We start from the raw sequence: 25582 nt of genomic DNA on the forward strand, positions 1-25582 counted from the left end.
AATTTTACAGGCAGGTATATGCTATACATTAGGCACCGAGCAATATCTACTTTTCAAAGCAAAACCAAAGCCAGTCATTTGGTATTGGTTTAAATAAATACGAGTGGAAGTATGCTGCACTTAGAGGCATGCAAGACTTGGATAGTCTCAAGTCAAAAACCGTAATAGTATGTTTAAAATTAGTCCTCATCAAAGAGCAAGAAACCTGTGTTTCTGAGAATTAACTGTATCTGGTTATGCTTTAGCAATACTAAATTACTGATTAAGGACCAATATGTGCGTTGGAAATTGTGTACTGGAATCAAATATTTAAAACAAACAAAAAAACCCCCCAAACTCTTTGATTGTAGCTCAGGATGAAATTTCACAACTGTCACTAGGGAGTAAGGGAGTAAGGATGGAAGAAAGAAAAGACGAAGAATATGAACAATTTATTCTAGCCTTCCTCAACCCCAACAGGAAAACCTCAATTGCCTAAGCCTCGGACCAGATTTCCTTCAGGTCCTAGCTTCAATAATAATGTGCCTTTCTTTGTAATAAGATGCACCCTGAGTGAAACATGCCATTTCACAAACCTACTAAGCACCTTTTTCCTGGCCCATCAGGGGCTAGAATTTTTCCCTACGGGCACTCTGTGTACCAGTGCTCGCATTTTGCCATGAAGGTAAAGTTGTGGCAAAACTGAATACAGAAACATGAAAGCTGCCGACAGGATCACGTGCGCCACTGCAGCCAAAGATTCTCTACAGTTTAGGAATGATGGTTTCTTTCGAGAGCATGATCAGGTAGCAAGGCAGCGATGTTGTTCTATGCAACCTTGTTACCTTTAACTGGAGAAAAAGACTTACCTACAAACACTTGTTGGTTGAATACTGGACATCCTAGCTTAAGGCCAGACTGTGACACTCACTCACCCTGAAGAGTAGCTTAATACATGAGTAGTCCAATTGACATCAATAAAACTACAAGTGGTGTAAGATTCTACAGTGTGAATGAAAGGGTATCAAAATCTGGCCATTAATTATGAAAATACTCTGAAGTTCATAGTTATACGTCAATACTTAATACACCAACTTCAGTATGAAAGAATCCTGTTCGAATATTCAAATCTTTTACATTTGAAACAGCACTCTGAGCAACAACTATCTACCCTGAGAGCAGAATACTCCTCACAATAGTACCTAAATGTTGACTAACTGTAGGCCACTGGTACCTTAACCCCGTGGTCCCTGCCATAGCACCCGCGGGGGCATTTCGATGCGCCCGCCAGGTGCTTGGGGCTGGCCTGGCGCGCGGCGGGGGGAGCGCCGGCCCCGGGCGCGCGGCGCTGGGCAGGGGGCCGCCCCCGGGGCGCAAGTGTCCCCGCCCCCTGGCGCCCGGTGGGCGAACGGCCACGCCCCCTGGCACCCGACAACCTCGAAAGGTAAACCACTGCCTTAACCTGTCCTAAAACTACAAATGGAGAAAATAAGGAACAGGGAGTTTAAGTGACTCCGCAAGGTCATAATGCATCACCATACGTCACACTCCAGCCATGCATATAAACATAAGGGTTCCTGTAGTGTACAGGCAGCTTAATTATGACCTTACCGTTAAAGCAGCAAGTGACATGAAGCTTATCAAGTTGTTCCACACTTTATCGATGTCCTTTAGCAGCTGCTGGAGTTTCTCACTACACACCGCGGTGGCCTTGATACCCAGCTCAACTCGTTTTGTTACTCTGTAGACCTCAACGACCCCTGTCAAAATTAGAGCGGTGAATTAGAGGCAAGTTGTTGACTCCCAAGCAAAGCACAGTAGAGATTTGAGCCGCTGAGAGAGCATCTAACAGACATTACACACATTTTGAGAAACATCTGTGACCTCCATAATCTGTTTCAAAATTATTGTCCTATAATCATTTGGCTAAAGAGTCACTCATCATTCCAGTCTGGGAATTCACTAAGCTAAAGACACAATTTGGAAACAATTAATAACATCCTCTTATTTTAAAGGGGGTCCATTTAAGGTAAGTGGCAGGAAAATGAAACATACCTAATAAATATTCCATGCCTTGTGCTGACTGGATTACTTCGGTGCAAACAGATGAACTACTGATTCCATTTAGGGTACCATTTGCCTTCTTAATGACCTAGCAGAAAAGATGCTGGTAACATCACCTGGATATTTACCTTGAAGTAACTTTTACAAATAAAATTGCAAAAAAGTTATAAATTGCAGTACAAGAGAGATTCATGCAATTAGCAGGAGAGTTGGTATTGTTCATCACACGTGTTTAATTTGTTCTTGCTTATAACTATATGCAGGCCAGGGTAGGAGAATTCAACTCATTCTCATTAAGCTGTCCTTTTTGCTGATGGAAACGTAAGCACGCTGTGAAGAATTTTGTTTAAAAATGATACTTGGATTAATGGGTAGTAAATGTTGCCAACAAAACAATATTTCAAGGAGGAAAACTATTGCAGCTGCAAACATAAGGACCAAAATTACCAAAAGCGTCTGGTGATCTTGGGTGCCCAACTTGAGACATTTTAAAGGGGGCTTGCTTTTCCAAAAGGGTTGAGCCTCCACCTTCTGAAAATCAGGTCCCTATAACATATCAAGTTGGAAAGCCAAAAACTGAAGCAATCAAATTAACTAGTCACTTGAAAATGTAGACAATGGCTAAATTAACCATAAGTGACAAAGAGCATGATGCAAGCTTGACTGGATAAGGTGACGCATCTCGTTAGGTTAACTTACATATACACATACTTCGTTGTTTTCTATTGACAGCATTAAATTTTAAAGCATAATTCAGACAGGCCCATGTTCATCCCCTCCAGATGCTCAAAGTCTGAAACAGTAGATCAGGTAATATGTATGGAAAGAAGGAGGTTATTTTGGTAGAGGTTACACACTTACTTGTAGGGCACTTTCCAAACATCTCTGCCACTCATAAGCATACCTCTCGCTTTCCTATTTGAAAAGAAAAGAATAGTTTGAATGCTGTACCTAACTTCTTTCAAGTTTATCATCAGCTGAGTGGACCTAGAAAAAGACCCTCTCCTCTTGTATGTGCAGATGAAACATACATGTGTTTTTCCTGTAATAATTTCTAATTTTGGTCCCTTCATACAAAAAAGCAAACGGTCAAATAAGGTTATGGAACGATGGATTTGGGAAACGATATTTTGCATTTTTCCGCACAACCAAGAGAAAGTTAATATTCTCTTTGTATCTCAACTGCAATATTTGACCCCTAGGAGCTATAAGATCAACTGAAAACAATGAATGAAGAAAAAGGAACAGCTGAACACTCCAGTTGCATGTGTTTAGCACAGCCACATAGGTCACACGGCTGCATGTGTGTTAGAGATGTGGAAGAATGGAATCTAGCTTTTATGCTGCCCTTTAAAATGGCTACAATTCTCTACACAGGCAAGTGCAGTAAGTAAATACAATATGGACAAACACTAAGGGTATGTCTACATTGCATTCCTCCTTTGAGAGAGGAATGCAAATATAGACAAACTAAATTGCAAATGAAATGTAGATTTGAATTTCCCATGCTTCATTTGCATAATTGCAGCCAGCCACTTTTCCGAATAGCCACTTTTACTCCTTAAAAAAAATGAGGTTTAAGGGTTATTTCAAAGGAAGGCATCTTTCCGAAATAACCCCGTGTGGACTGTGTTTTTTCCCTCTAACTACACTTCCCGAAAAACGGCCAGCCACAATTATGCAAATGAAACACGGGGAATTCAAATCCGTGCTTCATTTGCAATTTCGTTATGTCTAATTTACATCCCTCTTTCAAAAGAGAGATGTAGTCTAGACACAGCCTAAGTGATTTCCCAAAGTCAGTGGACCCAGGGCCAACACTGGGATTACATTACTTCAAGGGTCAGCAACCTTTCCAAAGCGGTGTGTTCCAAGATTTAACCCTCCTGCCCAAGACTGTGCCGCTGTCCCGGTGGGCGGGGGAGGGGGCATGTCTTTCCACTGTGCACCCCGTGGACCACCTGGCTCAATGCAAGCCTTTCTGCGGACTACCAATGGCTAATGGAAACTCACCGTTAATTAAACCAATGCCATTTTGCTAGTGCTGTAGCTAGGGAGAACGGTTTAATTTAAATGATTAAATACCCTAAGTGTTTTAACTCTCTCATGTTAGTTTATCAAATTTCATTTTAAATAAAGTAAAATAATAATCTATGTCCAACACAAAAGATTTCAATGTTTTCTTTATTTATGGCTGAGGTGGGGAACCCTTTTTTGGGTGGAGGGTCACTGACCCACAGAAAAATCAATTGGGGACCACAAAGTGAGAAGCAAAAACATTCCTCCCCAAACCCCCAAGTCCCAACTGAGACACTGCACTCCTCTGGCATTCCAGCCCCACAGGGCGAAGGGAAGGGACAGGGAGGACTGATGTTCAGGGTTTCCCATGGGCCAGATTTACTTTTCTGGGGTTCCAGAGTCAGTGGATTTTGTGGACCCCCTCAGGCTCTGGGATGGGAACAAAAATGAGGGGTTCAATGCACGGGACAGGGCTGCCAGTGAGTGGGGTAGGGATGCAGGATCTGGGTGGGAGGTGGAGTGCAGCATGGGATGAGGAGGACAGAGTCTGGAAGGGAGTTTGGCAACAGGAGAGGGGGTGGGGTGGGGGGATGAGAGAGCTGGGGGAGTAACATTGAAAAGGTGAGGGGGTGAAAATGCAGACAAATAGCTAGTTGGGGAGGGAGGCAATGAAGTGGGGAGTAAAGGTAAGTGCAGCTTCTGCAAAGTAAAATTGTATCCCACCCCCTCAAATCTTCCCTCTGCTCCAGCCTCGCTCCCCTCAGCTCCATGCCCCGCAGTGAAACTCCTGCCACCCCATCCTGTCCCCACATCTGTACCCCCAGCGCACTCACTGGCAGGCCAGCAGCACTGGGACTGTCAGCTCCCAGGAGCAGCGCTGGGGCAGGAAAGCTGAGTCTTTTCCCTGCCCAGACTAGCCATTTGCCTGCAGGCTGTGACTCCGGGGCTGGGGCAGGCTCCAGCCTGGATGGGAAGAGTGGGGCACTCCCACACAGAGCCTGCGGAGAGCTGCGCGGCCATCCCAGTGCCACCCCCTCCCCAAGCAGGAAGCAGAGCCTGTACCCCAGGAGAGGGGGGGTTAACCCCTTGGTTCTCGGGAGCTGCACGCTCAGGCCCCGGAGCAGCCCCCAGGATGCACGTTCCTCTCCTGCCCCAGCAGGAAGCCAGAGCCGTTGCTCCAGTCTGCAGCTGTGTGGCTGAGGCTGGAGCCACAGCACGGGGGAGAGGGGCTGGGCTGAGCTCCTGCCCCGGGTGTTAGTGAAAACTGGCTCATGTGCCGCCCACGGGCCGGAGAATGCTGACCCCTGCATTAGTGGTTTCTAGACAGAGACTTAGGCCACTTAACCACAGAGACACGTCCAAAACCCAACAGGATGTTTCTACCTAAAAATAAGGAAGGTGGACAATGTATGGTTGTGTTAAAGATATTATGAATTTAAATCCTAAATAGCAATGCTGTATCAGAAATTACATAAACTGATTTTTCCCCAACTCAATCTAATGAAACTTAACGTGTCTCAGAGGTGATGTGGCGAGGAGTCCCGTGGCACCTTATAGACTAACTGAAGTGTTGGAGCATAAGCTTTCGTGGGCAAAGACCCACTTTGTCAGATGCAAGAGGTGATATGAGACACCAAAAAAGTGGACCAACTGTGGTGCTTTAAGATCCATTCACTGACAGACCACGTGACTCAATTTTTTGGGGGAGAAAAAAGGAGTAAGAGCCCCTTTCCAGGCCTGTATTTAAAAGCTTCTTACCAGTTCCTCGGAGTTTAGAACAGCTTTGTTTGTAATACATGTGCATCTATTCATGTACAGGGATGTGCCACAGAAGTATAATTAATATGCCACATCGATTAGACCTAGTGCAGAGTTTGGGCAACTGGCATGAATGTTTTAAACAATAATGTATTATTTATTATTCCTAAAGCACCAGACACCTGGAATGGAGCTTTACAGACAGCTAACAAGAGAGCTCCTTTTCAAGCAGCTTACAGTCAAAGGACCCAAACCTGCAAGGTACTGAGCACTAGGGATGTTAAATATCGGTTAACCGAATAGACGATTAACCTCATGAATCCTTATTAGTTACTCAACTATTCTATAGTCCCCGGAGGTGGGGCTCCACTCCCGAGGAGCCCCCTGCCACTCTGTGCTGCTGCCTCTGGGGTGCCAGGCGAGAGCTGGTTTGCGAGGGGAGCCAGTTTAAGCTGCCTGGTAATTCTGTCTCTTTTCTGTATGGTTTTATGAGAAGCAATTCCATTCCAGGCACATCCCATTTTCCTGGCACAACCAAACCCTTACGATGCTTTACACTATGGTAACAGGAAGCTGAATATTGAATGTGGTGGTCCTAGCTCTTACAGTTTAGGAGGAGTTCTTGAATAAACACAGACAGACAAACTCTTCAATATATAGCAGATTAGTAATGTGCTTTGATCTGTTTTCACTTGTAATCACTTAAATCCTACTTTTTATATTTAATAAAAATAGTTTTATCATCAAATCTAGTGTAAATAACGGTTACCAAGGGTGGGTTGGGAGTGCCACAGCTGTGCATCTCTCTCTTTCATTGACAAAGAGAAAGAACACTATAAGCTTCCTCTGGGTAAAACTTTTACAGCCACTCCCCGACTTACGAACACACTGACTTACGACCAACCTCCCGTTAACCCCATTATATTTTAGAGTTGAGAACCATATATGTCAAGTTTTTTGAAGAGCGCAGGCAGCGCGTTTAAGGGTATTTCCGACTTATGACCAAACTGAGTTACGACCAGGTGTTCGGAATGTAACGCATTTGTAAGTCGGGGACTGCCTGTATAACAGAGTACGACAGATTTATTTGGGGTTTTGGTCCCTTTGGAGGGCTGCGTTCCTGGGTACTATCAAGTATGTATAACTAAGCCTGCCCAGATCTGAGCTGTTTCAGCATCTGTGTTACTCGGCTGGAGGGCTGTTACCTGAACACTGTGCTTTTGCTGGGGGAGACCAGATCTTCTAGCCCAGCAGAACAGGGCGGCGGGGCATTCCAGAGGGCAGGTAGGTGGACTCAATCGTACGATCAGCCTCCATGATCCAACCCATCTCACTAACTTTAATCGCACGCAGCTGGAATTTGGGGTATTTTTAATGTCGCATTGGTCCAAGCCTTATTTTCTTTCCAGGCCATTCCTTACCTCTACCTCCCCAGTTAGATCTTTATATTTGTCTCTGATGACAGGTAAAGCAGGCTTCTCACTCAAAGTATTTGAGCGATCTCTAAAGGGTTGCTCCAAAGCTGGTGAAGGAGACGAACGGCTAATTTCTCTGTCACCCAGACTCAAGCTCCTTTTGTGAGACCCTATAAGAAATTAAGAGTACAAGCTATTTATAGCATATGACGATAGAAAAGCACTTAAAATTAACGGAGTGCTGTACTGACAGCTTTGGAGAACGAAGTTCTCTGTTCATTTAAGCATATAAAACAGCAATGTAAGATTCCCCATGCAAAGTGATGAGATTATAGTTCAACTGTTAAGCCCATTCAGTACTTACAATATTTGCAGTGTATAAAACAAAAGGAAAAAAAACCAGTTAACTGTAAAAGGGCCTGATCCAAATCCCTCAAGTCAAGACTCACGTTGATTTCAACGGGCTTTGAGATTTGGCTCCATAGAGAAATTTCTCACGTGACCATTGATGGAAGTAGCACACGGTACAGATGGGTACATATATACTATGTTCTACCCTAGACGTGCTCACCTTGAACAGAGAGGTCAAAGGTAGCAAGCTCACTCTTGATCATTTCTTCACTAGATTTCATCTTGCCTTGCGAAGTTGCCATCAAGAAATCAAATTTGCTGATTTTAGGCTTTTCGCTTTGGAATTCTCCAAAGTCATCCACGCATTCTTTTGGTGTTTCCGATGAGATACCGTTAGTAGCTAGGTCAACATCTGGGCTAGTGTCAACTGTCACTGAGTCCTGCACTTCCGACAAAGGTCTTGAGAACTCTCCAAAGTCTTCAATCTCATCATCACTTTGACAGCCGGACCTGGAACCAGGATCTTTGAAGTTTGCGAAGGCTGCAAATTTAGCATCCTGTAGAACCTCCTCAGTGGAAAAGGTTGTCACTTTGGAAACTGTTGTCATGGTAATGTTTTCTGAACTGCCAAACAAAGTCTCCTTCTTCTGAAGGACTGAAGTAGCTGAAGAGGTGCCACTTCCTGAAGAAAGGGCAAAGGAAGAGAGCTTCCTGCTCTGATGAATGTCTTCTGTGTCAGACCAGTCATAGCTTGCAAGGCTACTTACTGCAGAACCACTGTTATAGTTTCCAAAGGGAGCACATTTTAAGTCATCTATATCTGAGAGAGAAACAAAAATACAGTTATAGACTCTCCCAAGATCAAGCAGAACGCCATACATTGTACATAGCCACAAGCTGAAAATCTCCAAGACCCATAGGAACAGGTGTATTGGATAGGCACTGGTGTAACAACTAAATATGAGGTTTGATCTGTATCTTGCACAAGAAATACCCTTAAAAATTGCTAGGTACAGTATTATAAATGATGTCTGCTTACAGTAAGTGTAAAACCTTGACTTCTTGAACATTATAGTTTATATTAAACTGTAGATCACCATCTTCGCTGTACATACCACTAACTAAGAAACATTATACTCAGTAAAACTAACATGTCCAGAGAGTACATACTGTACAAATTGACAGTTCACATTCCTGGTACACTCAGAGAAACAGCAGGCAAAATCTACATGTTTAGCATCCCAAACATCTTATCCAATTAGCAAAATTGACTACAGTATTAGGCTAACTTGCTCCCTCCCACTTCATTGCTCAGAATGTGCCCCAAAGAATAAATACAAATATTATTGTAGGTTATGAAAATGTTGTAGCCTTTAAAAAACCCCACTAGTTCTGTTCTTTTGAAGTATAAAGTACTGAAGTGCTGCATGGCTCAAGATTATTGTTCAAGCATACAAGTTTCAGGAAAAATGTGAATGCTGCAAAGATTTTAATTTTGCTACATGTGTTACTGATTTAGACCACCAGATAAAAAACCAACTGCATAAAACAAATCTTCAATCAAGCATTTATACTCACCCAGGAGTTATATGGGCCAATATGTCCTGTTGCTGCCATAAATGTGTGTCAGAGAGGCAAGAGACTCCATTTGCTTCACTAAGCCCACCAAAGGAAGCTATGCAGTGATTTGTTTCTGCCAGGCTCTGTCTGTTACTCGCCTCAACTTTTTTTTCCCCCCAATTTAGATTGAGATTGTTCCATATGGGGAGGCATAAAAAGCCAGGGGCCATATAGTTGTTGTGAAAGCATTTTTTTTAAAGAGCTATGGCTGATGTTTGTTTTCAGACATTAACAATTGTCACTTTGGATTAGACATTCAGCGGCTGCACAGTGCCTATGGTAAAATGGTCTCAAGGTACAGCGAACACAAATACACATTCTCTTAGCATCATTTTAGCAGAGGCTGTTCTGATAAACATTTTAGTCCTGACTGGCTTGCGTGCAGTAACAGCAGCTCAGGTTTAATAAAAAGATAGTGTGGAAACAAGTTGACATTTCAGCTGCCCTTTTTATTCAATCTGACTGTGTTAGCTTGAGGATTAAGCCCACTTTCACAAAACATTTCTGCCTTCATTTATTTATTTTACTGGAAGGGGAGAATACACAGAGCTTGAGGCTGCTTTCCTGATCTGACCCAAATACATGATTAATCAAGAAGTTCACGATTATATGGAAGAATTGCAGGCCAGTTTTAATGGCTGCCAAAACAAAGTCAAGACTCCCTTTGCATTGTATCTGTGTGGCAGATTAGATTTTTCCTAAGAAATGTCACTGGGGCTGCGGCAGCATTTGAGTGACTGATGGCATTGCCATGATAATAAGCAGAATACATGATGATCATATTATGAAGATCTGTACAGTCTATCTACTGAAAGTGACTTCCCATTTTGGCTAAGAAGGAACAGCATGTCTTGTGGACAGATTCTTAAAGCCCACATAATTGTATTCTTTCCCCTCAATCTGATTCCTGGCTCAAGTTCACACTGAATTATCGGAAGGGCTTGGATTAGAAACCAGAATTTCCAATCTATTGCTCTACCCAGTAGACCAAGCTTCCATTATCTCCTCCCTGGAAAAGGCAGCAAAAAGACATATTAATTCTTTAAAAATTAAAGGCTTAGATCCCGCAATTGGACCTACTAGCACAAGGATCTGGTCTGCATAGATTCAGAAGTAGGGTAAGAATTTAACAGCTCAGTTCTACAAATGCTTCCTCGTTTGATTTCAATGGGATCATCTCATTTCAGCAAATTTGTAGGAAAGGATACTTAGAAAATATAACAGGGCCCTAGGTAAAATTATTTTATACCTAATACAGAGTCAGAGCAATTTATTAAAAAGCCAAGAATTAAAAATATGGATGCAGTTCCAAATGCCATATGGTAAACTAGGAGTTATCATAAACACTGTTTTAATCTCAGTGTAAAATCCAAATTATTTGGGTAGTACATGTATTACATTGTCACCCAAAAGTCCTCAACCCCCCCCCCCCCCCCCCGTGGGAAACAGTCTCACAACCCTTGTGATGGATGTAACAGGCACACTTCTAAAGCCTAGGCCAAGTTTTTGTTTAATTCATCTACAGTGTAAAGTTAAAAAAAACAGTTTCATTTCTTTTTTCCTGAAAGGCAGTGTAGCTGCCTTCCACATGAATATACAGAGCAGCAGCTGAGATGTGAAAAACATTCCATGTTGGACTCAAGGGGGCTCTTCATGATGTGGGTATTTTTATTACTGGCACAATGTTTTATTAGACAATGTTAAAAACTGTTCTGGCAGTAGCGTATTCCCTAGAGACCAGAGATAAATTTAATGAAAAAATTAGCTTAGGTAAAAACACTTCAGCTAGGATCCATGGTTAAAAAAAAACAAAAAAAAAAAAACTTCATTTCACTGTAGTGTCAAGTCAATTTTTTTTTTGAATGATTGTGCATCAGAGGCAGTATTCTGTCAGATCAAGAGAGTATTAATTGAATGTAAATCTTAGCTAATTCTAAGAACTAAGTACCGTCTTCAGCAAATACACCTTCTATTCCAAAATATCTGTAGCAGTCTCCGCATTCACGAAATTCATGCAAATGGCAGAATTTGAGTGAAGCATCTTAAAAAAGTATTACAGAATGAGCACAGATTGAATCCATTAAAAAAATCTTCCATGTGCTTTGCTTTTAAGATACTGTAATCTTTCTGCATAAGCAGGATCACAGTGTCTCGCAATTTCTACAACAGCAAATACTTAATAGAAATAAGAGGAATAGCAAATCACGATTTATTTCAATTCTGATTAGCATGTCTGGCAACCTGAATGGCATTTCAGCCTTTACTGAGCTTAATTTCATTAGCACTTTTGAGAACCTTATTGCAAAAAACTCCATCAAAGTCAAGCCATGAATAGCTCATGCTAGACAATCTTGAATTATTCTTCTCATAATTCTACCCAGCAAAAGTATTTTCAATATATTACAGAGTGATAAGGAGGCATTTCCTGAACAGCAATGCTACTAATTTCTTGGCTTTTCTGAAAGGCTGAAAATATATATTTTGTTATTTACATTTATGACAATATAAAAATCTGAGTGATAATTATTCCCATATAGTTATCACTGTCAGCCTTCCAACATTAGACATGGGTCTATGCAGTCAGACTAAAAATCAAGTACAGAAAAGTATGTCTGGATTTCCAAATAACTTAAAGAAAGAACTGTGGAAAGGAAATAAAGGAGAAAGTTTGTAAGATGAAAAATAAAGCAGGAACTTATTATGGCTTCTGTTTAGGATACAGTAGCTATGATCAGACTTGAGTATAGTAATTCCTCATTTAATACCAGAGATGCGTTTCTGAAAATGTTCGTGCTAAGTGAAAACATGCTATGCGGGGTCAATTTTCCCATTAAAAATAATGGAAAAGGTGGGGGTTGCATTTCAGGTGGTGCTGGCAAAGTCCATTTTTTGTTGGTGCTGGGTTGTCAACGTCAACATTAGATATCTAGCAACACAAGTCGCTGTGGTTTGTTAAAACACAAAGATAAACACGAGAGTGAGCAGAGGTACGCTGTGACCATGTGTATTCATCCGCTCATGTGTATTACCACTGTTTTCACCAACTTATACCGCCGCATGAAGTAGTCCGCCACTTGATTATTTGTGTGTTATTTCGGGGATGGTCATGTTATTTGAAAAATGTTCCCTAAAAAAAAATCGTGCTATTGTGAAAACGTGTTAAACGAGTAATTACTGTACAGATCATATGACTGTTTTAAATATATGTATACATTTCAATACCTATTTAAGCAAACAGCTGCTCAAGATCATTTTAGCCAGCTCTATTCCACTAGAATCCTGTGTTTATGACACAGGGTAGTGAAAACAGCTACACAGGATGTTGTCTGACAGTGATCTGAAGTGCAATATGGATGCATCACTAGTGTTAGCAGTACAAAAGGTAACTTCCTTCTCCCTTGAATAAGTGCTGCCATGTGTGTTATATTATATATGAATTTTGTAACCTTACAGGGTAATTTAATACCAAGCCATCTTAGACTGTATGTTTCCAGAAGCAGAAAGGTGCTCTTTTAATTTACAGGCAGTCCCCGGGTTACGTACAAGATAGGGACTGTAGGTTTGTTCTTAAGTTGAATCTGTATGTAAGTCGGAACTGGCGTCCAGATTCAGCCGCTGCTGAAACTGACCGCCAGTTCTGACTTACATACAGATTCAACTTAAGAACCCCAGGCATCCCCAAGTCAGCTGCTGCTGAAACTGATCAGCGGCTGATTCCAGGAAGCCTGGGGCAGAGCAACTCTGCCTCGGGCTTCCTGTAGTCAGCGCTGGTCAGTTTCAGCAGCGGCTGACTTGGGGATGCCTGGGGCAGAGCAGCTGGGGTGCTGCTGGGTTGCTCCAGTAGCACCGCTCCTCGCTCCTTGGCGCTACTGGACCAACCCAGCAGCACCCCAGCTGCTCTGCCCCAGGCGTCCTGATTCAGCCACTGCTGAAACTGACCAGCAGCGGCTGAATCAGGACCTGGGGCAGAGCAGCTGGGGTGCTGCCGGGTTGGTCCAGTAGTGCCCAGAGCGGCGCTGCAGGACCAATCGGCAGCGCCCCAGTTGCTCTGCCCCAGGGTCCACAACAAAAGCCTGGTCTGCTGGGGGGGGGGGGCACACTAGCTGCGCCCCCCCCCCCCAGCAGACCAGGAACACGGGGAGCAGAGCCGCAGCGGCAGCGGGGTGCCATGCCTCTGAGGCTTTGCTCTGGCAAAGTCTCAGAAGCGCGGGAACCCGCCGCTGCTGCGGCTTCAGTCCCGGTGCCCCTGGTCTGCTGGAGACGGTCTCCAGCAGACCAGGGGGACCGGGAGCAGCTTACGAACGGGGCTCTCTCGCCCCGGAGCTCGCAGGCAGCAATCCGCCACCTCGACCTCCGGGGCGAGAAAGCCCCGTTCGTAAGTGTGGATCCGACATAAGTCGGATCCGCGTAAGTCGGGGACTGCCTGTACTAGTCTTTTAACATCACTGTTTCCTTCAATGTAATTTGGACATACAGAAAATCTAGACCGGAGCAGAAAATGAAGGTTTTAGTCATTCATAAAAATGAGAAGATCAGCAAGCAAAGGCTATTCATCCTGGTATTATTTCCACCTACCTCTCTGATCAGTTGCCACAAGCCACCTAACACAATCTTAAGAATACTTATTTGATCAGTGTCAAATTCTCAAACTTCATGCACCATGAAGCCAGGGACGTAGTCAGAAATGCACAAACGGTTGGCACGTTAAATAGAAAGTTTAATGAACCAAAAATGGGGCCGGAAGCAGAGGCCCTGTGTACTGTTGGCAGAGCCAGCAGCCCCCCTTTGGGGCCTGGAGCAGTCCTCTGCCCGCAGTGGGCCATAGGCAGGGCGCTGCTCCCAGGTACTGGTTAACTGTTACTCGGTAAGCATCACCCATTAACCAGTTACCCATTAGCATCCCGATTCCACAGGAGCCTTTGAATCTTAATGCTGAAGCACAGTTTAACCTGGGCCTTAAGTACAATGACAAAATGTATGAAATATTGTCCCCTCTTTACAGCATTTTCCATTTTAAAACTACCAAAATCACATTCTCTGACTATACAACATGCCTGGCAATTGCTTGGGAATAGCCACAGAAAGACTCATGAGCATCACTGCTACTGATGGGAAACAGAATGCTACCTGCCAAGGAGCATATAGAAGAACACAGACAGACGATGAAATACAGCTATCCAACTGTTTCCTAGTGTTACCTATTATACATGTAAACTTGCCATCGCTCATCTGAGCTGACTACAATAATCTATTTCAGCCGCCAAGGATTAAATTATGTCGGCAGGCTGTCAGGAAGCAAATTTACAGACTTGATTTTCTGTGTCCATGGTTTAATGATTTAAGGGGAAATCTTTCAGTAGCAGCAGTATCAATGAGACTGAGATTTAAAGGAAAAGAGGGACTGTTGACTCCGGAGAGGCTTACAGGGTATATAGTTTTAAATGTATTTGGATATGTGCTGGTGGAGCCTTTCCCCTCTAGACTGCAGGTTTGAATTCAAGCCTGGTGACTGAAAACTGTTGTATCAATTGTGTGCTGATCGGTGAGCTCTATAAAAATTACCCAGTTGTCAGTTCTTTTCCTAGTGGACAGAGGTTCCGGTCACAAAACCACCACAATTGGCATTAATTGGCAATCTTGTTGGCAGTCTCTGCAAAGAGCCCAAAAGGACTGACTGTGCCATACACAGCACCTCTCTTACCCTTTCAGATGATGCCTCCAAGTCAAGTCTGAAAAACCTGGACAGGGCAAAGTACAAAGCGTCATGCTACTGCTGCCTGGGCCATGCCTTTTGACGACTAGAGAAATAAAGGGACAGATTCTCTAACTTCACTATATGGGAACATTTTTTTCTTACTTTCATTTTAATGTATCATTGAATTAGGTACTTTTGGTTGTGACCAGTGTTCCTTGTAAACTGAGTGCCTGGGCAGCCACCCAGGAGAGATTCAAATGCCGCCCAGCTAATAAGCAGAGGGCCAACAGCAGGCAACATCTACACATGTGTATTCCGCACATGGATGGAAAAAATTAGAGGTAACACTGGTTGTGACCAGACTAACACCTCTGAGACCTGCACGAAGTAGTGTAAATTGAATAGTTCCTGTGTAGTCACTGGGATTATATTACTCTTCACAAGTTGAGAATCTTACTAAATATTTTTAGTGTCTCAAACAATGGTTTGAGCAGCATAAAGGCGTTTCAGAGCTTGATTAGCAGAAACAACTTGGTTTATGCCTGTTAGAATCCTAAAGCTCCAGATACTTTTAACTGTTAGATTCCTTAATGAGGCAGATGTAAAAAACTTTTAAGTATTTGTATTCATTGAAGCATTACACTGAGTGAGATCTTGCAATTGAACGTCTGCACGAGCCAGGGAAGAAAAACTGTTAATGTATGGATCATGATCAGATATAAAATTTCAACATAAAACTAAATCTAGCAAGCATTTTAATAGTCATTTGCTTCCAGTTCCTCCTAACTCAAGTATGGTTATCTGATCAAGATACAATTTTAAAGAAACACTACAGTTAGTGTCTGTCAGTGTTTACACTTCTAGACACTGGTCCAAAATAATCTATTTTTAGGGTAAGACCTAATCAATGAGCTTTCTAAAATGGGAACAATTCTGCCTTTAAAATTTCTCAATATGTGTATGAAGAAGGGAAAACAAGTTTATATTGACTCTTGACCTGCTTTTGGTCTTCTTGTCAAAAGGACCACACTGAAATAAAAGAGTTGGCACACATTTAGTCCTCAATCTTTACTAACGCTTCTATGTTAAAAAAAATTTGATTTTACAAGCGAAGTTGTAAAGAGAAGCTACTATGTATGCACATCAACAAGCATTTTTATACCTCATACTTGAGATTATCAGTAACTGGGGGGGAAGGGGCCCCAAGATTTAGGAGACCCCAAAGGAACAACGGGCTCTGAAATGGCAATTACCACAAATCTATTTTTAGCTTAGAGTCACCTTTGATATTAAAATTATACAAAAAGTTACAAATCACAACTGAGATTAGTGCCTTTTGCAAATTCATTCCAGGTTAGCAGTGACCTTGGCATTGGAAGGCTGTTTGGTGGCCTGAAATGGGCTCAACTGTCTTTCCAATTTTCAAGGTTCAAGGGGTTAAGTTCACATCATAAAAACCTTCACCACCTAATTGGAACCCTTGTTGGTAACAGCAGAGAAACAAAGATGTGAGCCAATATCGAGCCTGTTAATCCACAGAATAAACATAGGATGTGTCGAGACTGTATTACTCTCCAGTGATGTCAAGCCAACAAGATTCCCAAACATTAGAATTCACAAACCTGGCCTTCCATCCCAGACAGTTGATTGAATTTCCTTCTTGTACCCCCTAGTTCAATCATTTGAAGTTAAACCTGGAATTTAAAGTTTCAGAAGTGCATAGGAAATAATCTTAAAGTACTTAATTCAGTGTGTCAGAAAAAGTGCAGTGCATTGCACACTTATCTACAAGCAGAGAAGCAACTTCCAGTCTAAGGGGATACTATAGCTTTAAACTTTGTATTTTTCAGGAAAAACAAACATTTCTGGACTAGAAACAAATCACACACATCCCCACAGGTTCAAAATATGCCAAGATAATATTTATTAACACAGCAGGACTTACAGATCACAAAAGATAGTGCTACATAAGAGCTCTTAAAGGAGTCATTAGAATAAAGCATGCAGGTCAATATTTGCAGAAGAGATATCAAAGCAGATTCGAGAAGGCACATTCACACAGGAAATGTTTAGTTGAAATAAGACATTAGAAAAGCAGCAAAAAATATGATGTGGATCAAAATACACAGATTTCCAATAATGCTGAAGAAAAGATACTGTACAGGTTTGCAAGGGCAGCAAATTGGATAACCCTTTGAGGATATTAAGAGCTCAGGCAAGCTCTTGCTGCAACACTGTCAACTGAACTTGAAACAAATCAGATGCACATACCGTGACTAAACACTAACTAAAATGCTTTAGTGTTGGAGAAAAGGTTAAATTTGGTATAAAAGAAGGTGCCTGGTTGAAATTAACAACATGCAGCAAGTGCTCAAAGGGTTATACTGAATATATGCAAGAGAAATGCAACATTAGTATAGTCTACCTTCCACACCAAGAATTATAGCAAAGTTTAAAGAGACAGTATCCCCTTTAGAGACAGTTCAGAAAGTTATTTCCTCACACCCCAAAAACTAAAGCAATTCAAATAGAAAGTGAGTGGAACATCCACCCTTCCCTGTATCCTCAATCAATTTGTATCATACGAACAAGTGGACAAGGAATGAAAACCCTTGTATTGCTGTGTTAGAATTAGAAAAGTAAAATAAAATACTTTACAGAGCCCTGCTCCCTGCTATTCCTTCATTTAAGACATGTACACAGTCTGGGCACACAACAAAAATAGTTCCCAATGGCTAATCAGCCATCTCTGTAACAAGGACTACAAAGGGATACTGTCCCTTTCTGACATTAAATATACAGATCAAAGGAAGTGAAAAAAAATCTGCTTTTAAAATTAAGAAAATTGAAAAAAAGTGACTTCAACATCACTGATTCATAGCTTGAAATGTATCGAACATACATAAAGAAACATATGAGCACAAAGGGTTATTTTAACAAATATAGTTCAGAGCAAAGTTGATTACGAGAGTAAAACAGGAAGGAGGTAGAGTAAAACTCTCCCTGTGAAAATATCTAATTTGGCACCATGAAAGAATACAGACTTTGTTTAAAGTTTCAGAAAAATAGCTTCTAATTAATACTTCAAAATTCAATTTTTAGCATCAAGCACATGATGAGCTAATCTTTTAAAACAAAATAAGAAACCCCCCCAAAACCCTTTCTTGCCACAAACTGCAGTTATCAATTACTGGTTGCTGTGGCCAATGAAGCTCAGATGTACAAGAGGAGCTACATAAAATCAAGCTATCACCAAAAGAGGCTAGAAAAATATTAGGAAAAAGTGCTTTCAAACCCAAAGTCAACACTCAACACACTATAGGTGCTACCTTTTTGACAGCCCATTGAACTTGGAATTTTACCAAGCTATAATATGAAAATTAAACCTCTTTGTTAATAAAATTATTCCTGAAATTATGTACCCTGTTAAAGAGTATCTTCCTTGCCTAAGCTGCCAACTTAATTTTTCCCTTACTTAAAAATATCATATAATGCAAAATTACAGTACTGTATATATTTTCTACCAGATCTGCAAAAATGGAAGAAATGTTTTATGTGGAAATAACCAATTCTTGCAGCAATAGCTTTTTACATTTACATTTGTGTGCCCCTCCATTAAAAAAAAAAGCCTTTGACAGCATAATACTTGTGACTAGAATACAGTAATATTTCCCATATTTTAAAGGCCACAAAATGTTTAACTACATCTTGTTTCTCTATGTATATATACAAAGGAAAAAAAACCCAGGACACTTGGGAAATCTTTTTTTATGATATGCGATAAGATTGGAGATACTTCGCTCATACTCTCTTAGGAGTTCCTTCATTAAGAGAAATTTAAAAAGGATAGCGTAGTGAGGATAAAGAAAGAATAATCTGGCTTTAAGTTTAGTTCCAGAGGCTAGTGATTATCATGCTAGCATGTACAGGTTCTTCACATGATGACTTCCGGCAATGGTATTAACTCTAAAAACTAACTGTATTCTGGTTTAATACCTTCATTCTGGTTTAATACCTTCATTTCCAATACTGCAAAGCTCTGGCTAAGTAAATGCACCCCTGCTTTAAAGGGGATAGATACGAGGGTCATTGGTTAGAAAGGTTTTCATTAACAGCACAAATCAGTGTTCTGCCTATGTTTTCAGAAGCACAGAGTGGGCCAAGTCCACCGGCCAAGTGCTTAGCTGAAACCAAAAGACTAAAGCGAGGCTTTCAATGCTACTGAGCTAGCTCATACAAATGGAACAACGTTGTTTGTGAGAAGAACTTCCATTTGGATACCTGCTAATGGGCATCAGTCATACAATGTGATCAAATCTCCAGAATACATTTGTAGTGATTTTAAACTGCTCCATCTATTTGTAGCTAGCTAAAACAATGAACGACAGCATTGCCCTACAAAGGGTCTGGTAGCTAGCAGGTACACAAGTTCAGAAGCCTTTCACAACTGAAAGACTAGTGCATAATACTGTAATTTAGCACACAGAGATAACAATCAAAATCTCCATCACCTACATTACCAGAGCAATCTAACCAATTCCTCACCTGCTGCCGGCGGATGCTGGCCACTAACTGTTGGCAAATCCAAAGAGCTATCAGACATGACATGCTTAAGATCTCCTCCCACATCGGCCAGTTTCATGTCAAACTGAACAGAGAGCGCATCTTCAGAATCCTCTTTGCCGACACTGCTGCCCCCGATGGAAGGGAGATCCAGAGACTTGACAGAGGCAGAGTCTTCTTTGGCATGCTTGAAAGCTGCCATCTTGTCTACCAGGGATTTATCTGCATTACTACACATGGCAGAAAACTTGTTAGAGTGGAAGTCAGAAAAGTCATCATCACTTTTCACTGAAGGGGTGCTGTCTTTCAGTTCCTCCACACCTGTTCCAGAGCCCTCCAGAGAAAGCTGTTTAAAGATATCATATTTGGTGGGAGCAGCAGCAGCAGAACTGTGCCCACTTTTCATTGCATTGAGAGAGGAGCCTGCTGGAGGAAGAGGACTGGCCTCTTGCTTAAGAGCATTGTATTTGTCATCCATTTTTTGTTCAGAAAAGCCACTGCTATTATTGAAAGCCATAAAATCTGCAAAGTCATCTTGTCCCCCGGCTGATACACAATTAGACAATCCCCCAAAAAGGTTGAATTCTCCAAAGTCATCAGCTATGCTCGAGTTTTTACTGGGGGCTAGTGGAGATGCAGTAGCAGACATTGGAGCTGGTGGTGCAGGGAACAAAGTTAGTTTTGATGAACTAAATGCAGCTGGAAATGAAAGTTGTTTGTTCTCCCCAGTGGAGGAAAAGAGATCTAGGTCTGCCAGATTGAGAGAGGTTTTTGCTTGTGTTTGTTGCTTTAACTGTGTAGGTAGAGAGTGGAAGGAGGTAGGGAAAGTTTTCTCTTTTGTAGGTGGATCTAGTGGTGAGATGCTGTCAGCGGTTTTAAAATCTGTGAAACCATCATCGGGTCCTGCCGATTTGAATTCTGCAAAGCTATCTCCTGAAGAGGAGAGGAAAAAAAAGCAGAAGAATAAGTTGGATCTTGAAATGAGAAAGGTATGTTACATTCACACCATGCAAACAAATTATTTTGTGCAATGGCAAAATATTTTTATGCAAACTATTGAATATGTCAGCTCTATATTAAAACACAAAACTAGGCTTCTACGCAATTTTTGTGATGTCTCCAATTATGCCAATTATTGTTCCAAATAATTTACAGGTAGCCCATAAAGTGCCTTTAATCCCTAAAGTAGTCTCAAATGATATCAAACTCCGTTTAGAAAGAGTTCAATGGCAACATGTGCTTGTGAGGGACAAATTCAGGTGCTGTTCAGTACTATGTGTGTTTGGACACTGGACAGATCCTTTCCCCTTCCCACATACCTCATACTTGTCACTGTTAAGTATGAAATTTGGAATTTCACTTGGGCCAACAATTATATATGCCCTGTTATAGGTGCCAGGAATATGGTACTATGGCCAGAATGTTCTCTGACTTCTCTACCCCTCCCCCATAATGCCCCACTTCAAAGTGCTGTCAATTTCAAAGCTAGAGCAGCGGCATCGCAGGATGGCAGCCAGAGCCAAAATGACAGCAAGATTGTTAACAGGCTGAAAAGGGAGTAGAGAGGCAACCGATCAATTGCCAGAAGCACCTGGCTTGAGACAGTGGATAGTGACTTTTTAAAAAGCTATTTATTATGATGTCAAAAGAAGGCCTGAGGCCTAACAGGGCTGTACCAGAGTGTGGGTGATGAAAAACACAACTAACAAAGAAAAAAAGCACCAAAATGCCATCCAGCAAGGATGACAGAGCCATCCCCTTAGCTAGTCATCTTGCATTATTTTAAACCCTCCTTTTAAAAGTCTACTCTTGTCTGTTTCTATTAAGTGCAGAGTCAAGCATTCAGAACTTTACAAACTTAATCTAGTCACCTTCACGACATTCTAACTTCTGTTAAGTTTGATAACTGCAACTCAAATATTGCACTTGAACCACCATCAGACTAAAACATACAGAGCTGGTTGACAACTTTTACCAAAAGCATCAACTGGGAACTTAAAAGTTCAGGAAATCTGAAACTGAAGGAGCTTGAGAACACAGATTACATGACCACAGTTTAAACCCTAAAGATGCACATTTCCCCTACAAATTGCAATTCAAAAGGTCTCTTTCATACACACTGTCTTTATTGAAGAGAAGTTTTTATCCAAACATTTTATAGCATATAAAATGCAGCTTAAACAGTGAGACAGTACATATTCCACAGTACATATCTGTTGTCTCACGGAAATGTGGAAATCAAGGTATAATTTGTTTTGTATTAAATTATTATGTTTAACCCATTCACCAGCATGATATATTTTCAGAGATACTACTTGTTAGAAAATATACCTCAACTACTTAAAAAAACAACAGATGTCCAGTACTGTATATACCCAGATTTCATTCAGTTCATATTTTAAAAATACACCACCAAGATTCATGTCACTTTCACAAATGTTATGATTAGCCATCACACCATTTGTTGACTTTTTAACTAATTTAAGCTATGGAAAGATTTGAGAGACCATTAGTTACAATTATAACAGATCAACATGGTCATCACTTGAAGGATGATGCGAGCTAAAAAAATGTTCTTCAATTCACCTGGTTCAGTAATAGGTTTTAAATACTGCTTACAAATAATAGAAAGAATTTGTGAAATTGACATTCATCAACCAAAATTAAAACATCACAGCAAACTAAACTTACTGATGAACTGTAAACTTTTCCATTAGAAATGTAAGCTGGTGAAAGGGTTAACAATGGTAAAAACTGGTCAGTTTAAAATCCAGAAGTAACTTCTCTCTTTTCTTGCAAGCAACAGACAGATGCAAGTCAAATGAAATACTCATAACAGTAATGAAAATGCTTGATATTGGAAAGGTGCTGAGCACACACTAACTCCATAGATCATCACAGGAGTTTCAGATGCTCAAGCCCTTCTTGTGTAACTTAGTAAAACTAAGGCATATGGGGCACAATTGTCTCTGTATATAGGTGAAGAGATTCTCAATAATTCCTTCTTATAAATACAGTGACACATACCGGCATGGTGGCAATGCAGCAGAACTTCCACCGCAGTTAAATTAGCAATACATTTATAGCTTATGTTCGATTTACTGATGATACACAAAGCCAATAAAGTTGCAGAGAGGAGCTCTTTCCCCTCAGATTAAAAGGTGACAATGTTTATAAAAGCTGAACCTCTGTAATCCGGGATTCTGTCATCCTTCAACATCTGTGGTCCAGCATTGGTGGCAACTCCATGGGTATCAACCCCTTCACTCCCCTACCTCTGTGCATGGGTGACCTCAGGCTTAGGAACTATTGCCCTGCCCTCCCAGAGCTTCTGGAGTGCTGAAAACCAGCTGATTTTTGACATTCAAGATCAGAAAGGGAGGGGGAGAAGCAAGGATAGGGTGCACCAGGAGGAGGAGGCAGCAGGGTGGGGAAAGAACAGTGGCAGGAGCTGGGACTCCAGCTGCAGAGGAACCAGCGACTGGGATCTGTTGATGTGAGATAAGACTCCCCGTGACAGCAGAGAGACCGACGACTGGGACCATGGACAGCAGTGGGACCCCCCTCATACCTCTACTTCTCATGCCTATGGAGACCCACTGGCACTCTGCATTGACCTCCCCTGGTTCAGAAACTTCTCTAGTTCGGCATGACTCTGATCCTGAGTGTACCAGACTATAGAGGTTCAACCTGTATTATGTAAATGTATGTTATATAGAGATGGCCTGTTCAGGAAATAATTTAGGTAGTTTCCACTTACGGAAATTATGTAGAAATAGTATATCAAGGATAACTAACTGTTTTATATGTTTATTTTCACATATTCCCACAAATAAAATTGATTCATGACAAACTCTTGGCCAGTGATACTCAGGGCTCAGTGGTTCAGGAGCCAAATAAGTGATCAACATCGGACGAAAAGAACCACAATAGAGCGAATTCATTGTCCCATTTACCACAGTGTTATATTTTTGTATTTAACAATATTAAAGGGGAAATATTTAGGGTCTATAATCTATAAACACACACACACATTATATATTGATCTCATAGCAAAGTGACCAAGTATTATTTTATCAACTACAATTGGTTAATAACATAGTAAAAGCATCCTGACCAGTGGTTAATTAAATTACACAGTGGTTTAATATCACATGAGGCAAAGAGCCTCAGGAGACAGATTAAAGAGCGACTTTTGGCTCGCAAGCATTAGTCTGAGTATCACTACTCTGTTACTGTGATATTGCATATCAAAAGCAATACATGGCTGGACTTGTACCATAAAAACAGAAAGCATTTATAGCAACCACGATTTGCCTCTGAAATGCTGTATTGCACATCTTATACGGACATACAGCCCCTCACCTTTTATTTAAAGCAAGTCTACATGAGAGATGACAAAAACCTATCAAAAAGTGATTCCAAAATTGCACCCATATACACCTCTAAAGCAGGGATCAATAGTTCCATAAAAACACATGACATTGTGGACTGTGTGTCAAAGATAAATTTTAAGATGGTATTCTCAAGATACTTTTGGCTCATCTGAAGAGCTACAGGGACTTTATGCTAAAATCCTAGGAGAGGGAATTCTGCAGTTCATGCAGATCCCTAAAAGTATGCAATATTTTGAAAGAGCATAAAACAAAGCACAAAACCAACTTTGCAAGACCGAAAGCTTACCTAAGTATTTACTCTCCGATGGTTGTTCTAGCTCTCGGAAAGCACTGTATTTGTCTCCATAATCTATCGTGTATGAAATAAAAAAAAAAGATGATTTCCATTAAAGTAGCATGAAATTAGGCTACAATCAGTTATGATACAGGTTAGAGTGGCACAGATGCCATCATATTGCACTCTAAGCATTTCATATTGACATCTTACAATTGTGACAGGCTCTAGTTAAATATGAACTAAGTGTTAAATTACACAGTGTTAACAATTCAACAGTATATTTACCTCCAAACACAGCTGCACTTTCAGAAGGCTTATCAACTGCAATCCCTTTAAACACTGAATATTTATCTGTTGAGGAAGGAGTTTTAGTGCCAGGGAGTGGAATCAGCAGAGAAGGGACACTGAAAAAGCAAAGGGGGGGGAAGGGAGAAAGAAAAGCTCCTGAATTTCCCCATTAATAATATAATTTCTTCCATTATTTAAAGCAAATAGGATATTAGGAAGTGAAACAGTCTCTCATTAGTATCTGTCTAAATTGTGTGTATTCACACACAAACGTGCTCTATCAAATATAGGAGAAAGGACTCTAGCACTGCTAAGAGTTTTTAACAATCACTACATTTATAAAAGATCTGCAGCAACAATATCCTCATGTAAAATGAACAGGGTTTACACTAGCCACTATCTCATTAAAATTCTAATAATACAACTCTTGGCCAAAATAGTAATTCTCCACCCATGGAGAATAGAAATGTTTTAAGTGTATTGACTTTTAATTCTTACTTATGACGGAATATGGCTGTGAACTATTCCAAATATGCACTGCTGCAGGTTTTAAATCAGAAGAGAAAACAGACATATACATGAAAAACACTGTGGTTTCATTTGTCTTACTGTCTGAAGGCTGTTTAAGGACATGCCTTCTTGATGGGACTAGAAATGGGTAAGAATCACAGCCTGCCTGACATTTTGCTCACTCTGTGCTTCCATTTCTTCTGCTTTTGATTACATTTTATTGCATATTTCAAAAATAATAAGACAAGAAATCCATTATTCCAATATGAGGAAAGGATAACATTTGAATATCTACACAGTGAGAAGCACCAAGTTCAGGTTGCCATATATTCAACAACATCAGGATTATGCCATAATTACATGAACAGACTCTTTTGCACATGAACATATTCTAGTTTGTATAGTAAACTGCTATAATACCCTCAGACTACGCTAGCAATTCTTGAAAGATTTTAAAACGTACTGAAAGAGCTTTTCTTTCTTCGCCCCTTATCAGACATTGGCAGCTCTGCAGGACAACATCCTTTACATATGAATGACTGCATTTTACATCTAGTTTGTGTCATTTAATACCATACACATTGAAAACGTGAATGAATTTCTATGGCGTTCTTTGGCCTGGAGCAAGAATCTTTCCAGAGCCATT

The 25582-nt window shown here is 41.0% G+C and overlaps 1 protein-coding gene across 7 annotated transcripts in view; it reads right to left on the bottom strand.

Annotated features, from left to right (window-relative positions):
* Nucleotides 1-25582, bottom strand: part of SYNRG (synergin gamma) — a 77504-nt gene that overhangs the window by 8921 nt on the left and 43001 nt on the right. For all 7 annotated transcript variants that reach the window (XM_075904780.1, XM_075904785.1, XM_075904784.1 and 4 more), the window contains 8 exons: nucleotides 24424-24542; nucleotides 24148-24210; nucleotides 19447-20397; nucleotides 7807-8406; nucleotides 7242-7405; nucleotides 2905-2958; nucleotides 2035-2131; nucleotides 1591-1739 (listed from right to left, as the gene is read on the bottom strand). In XM_075904780.1, coding sequence (XP_075760895.1) covers nucleotides 1591-1739; nucleotides 2035-2131; nucleotides 2905-2958; nucleotides 7242-7405; nucleotides 7807-8406; nucleotides 19447-20397; nucleotides 24148-24210; nucleotides 24424-24542 — 2197 coding nt within the window. The remainder of the gene's footprint in view (nucleotides 1-1590; nucleotides 1740-2034; nucleotides 2132-2904; nucleotides 2959-7241; nucleotides 7406-7806; nucleotides 8407-19446; nucleotides 20398-24147; nucleotides 24211-24423; nucleotides 24543-25582) is intronic.

Source organism: Pelodiscus sinensis, chromosome 21, assembly GCF_049634645.1.
Source record: "Pelodiscus sinensis isolate JC-2024 chromosome 21, ASM4963464v1, whole genome shotgun sequence".
Lineage (NCBI taxonomy): Eukaryota > Metazoa > Chordata > Testudines > Trionychidae > Pelodiscus > Pelodiscus sinensis.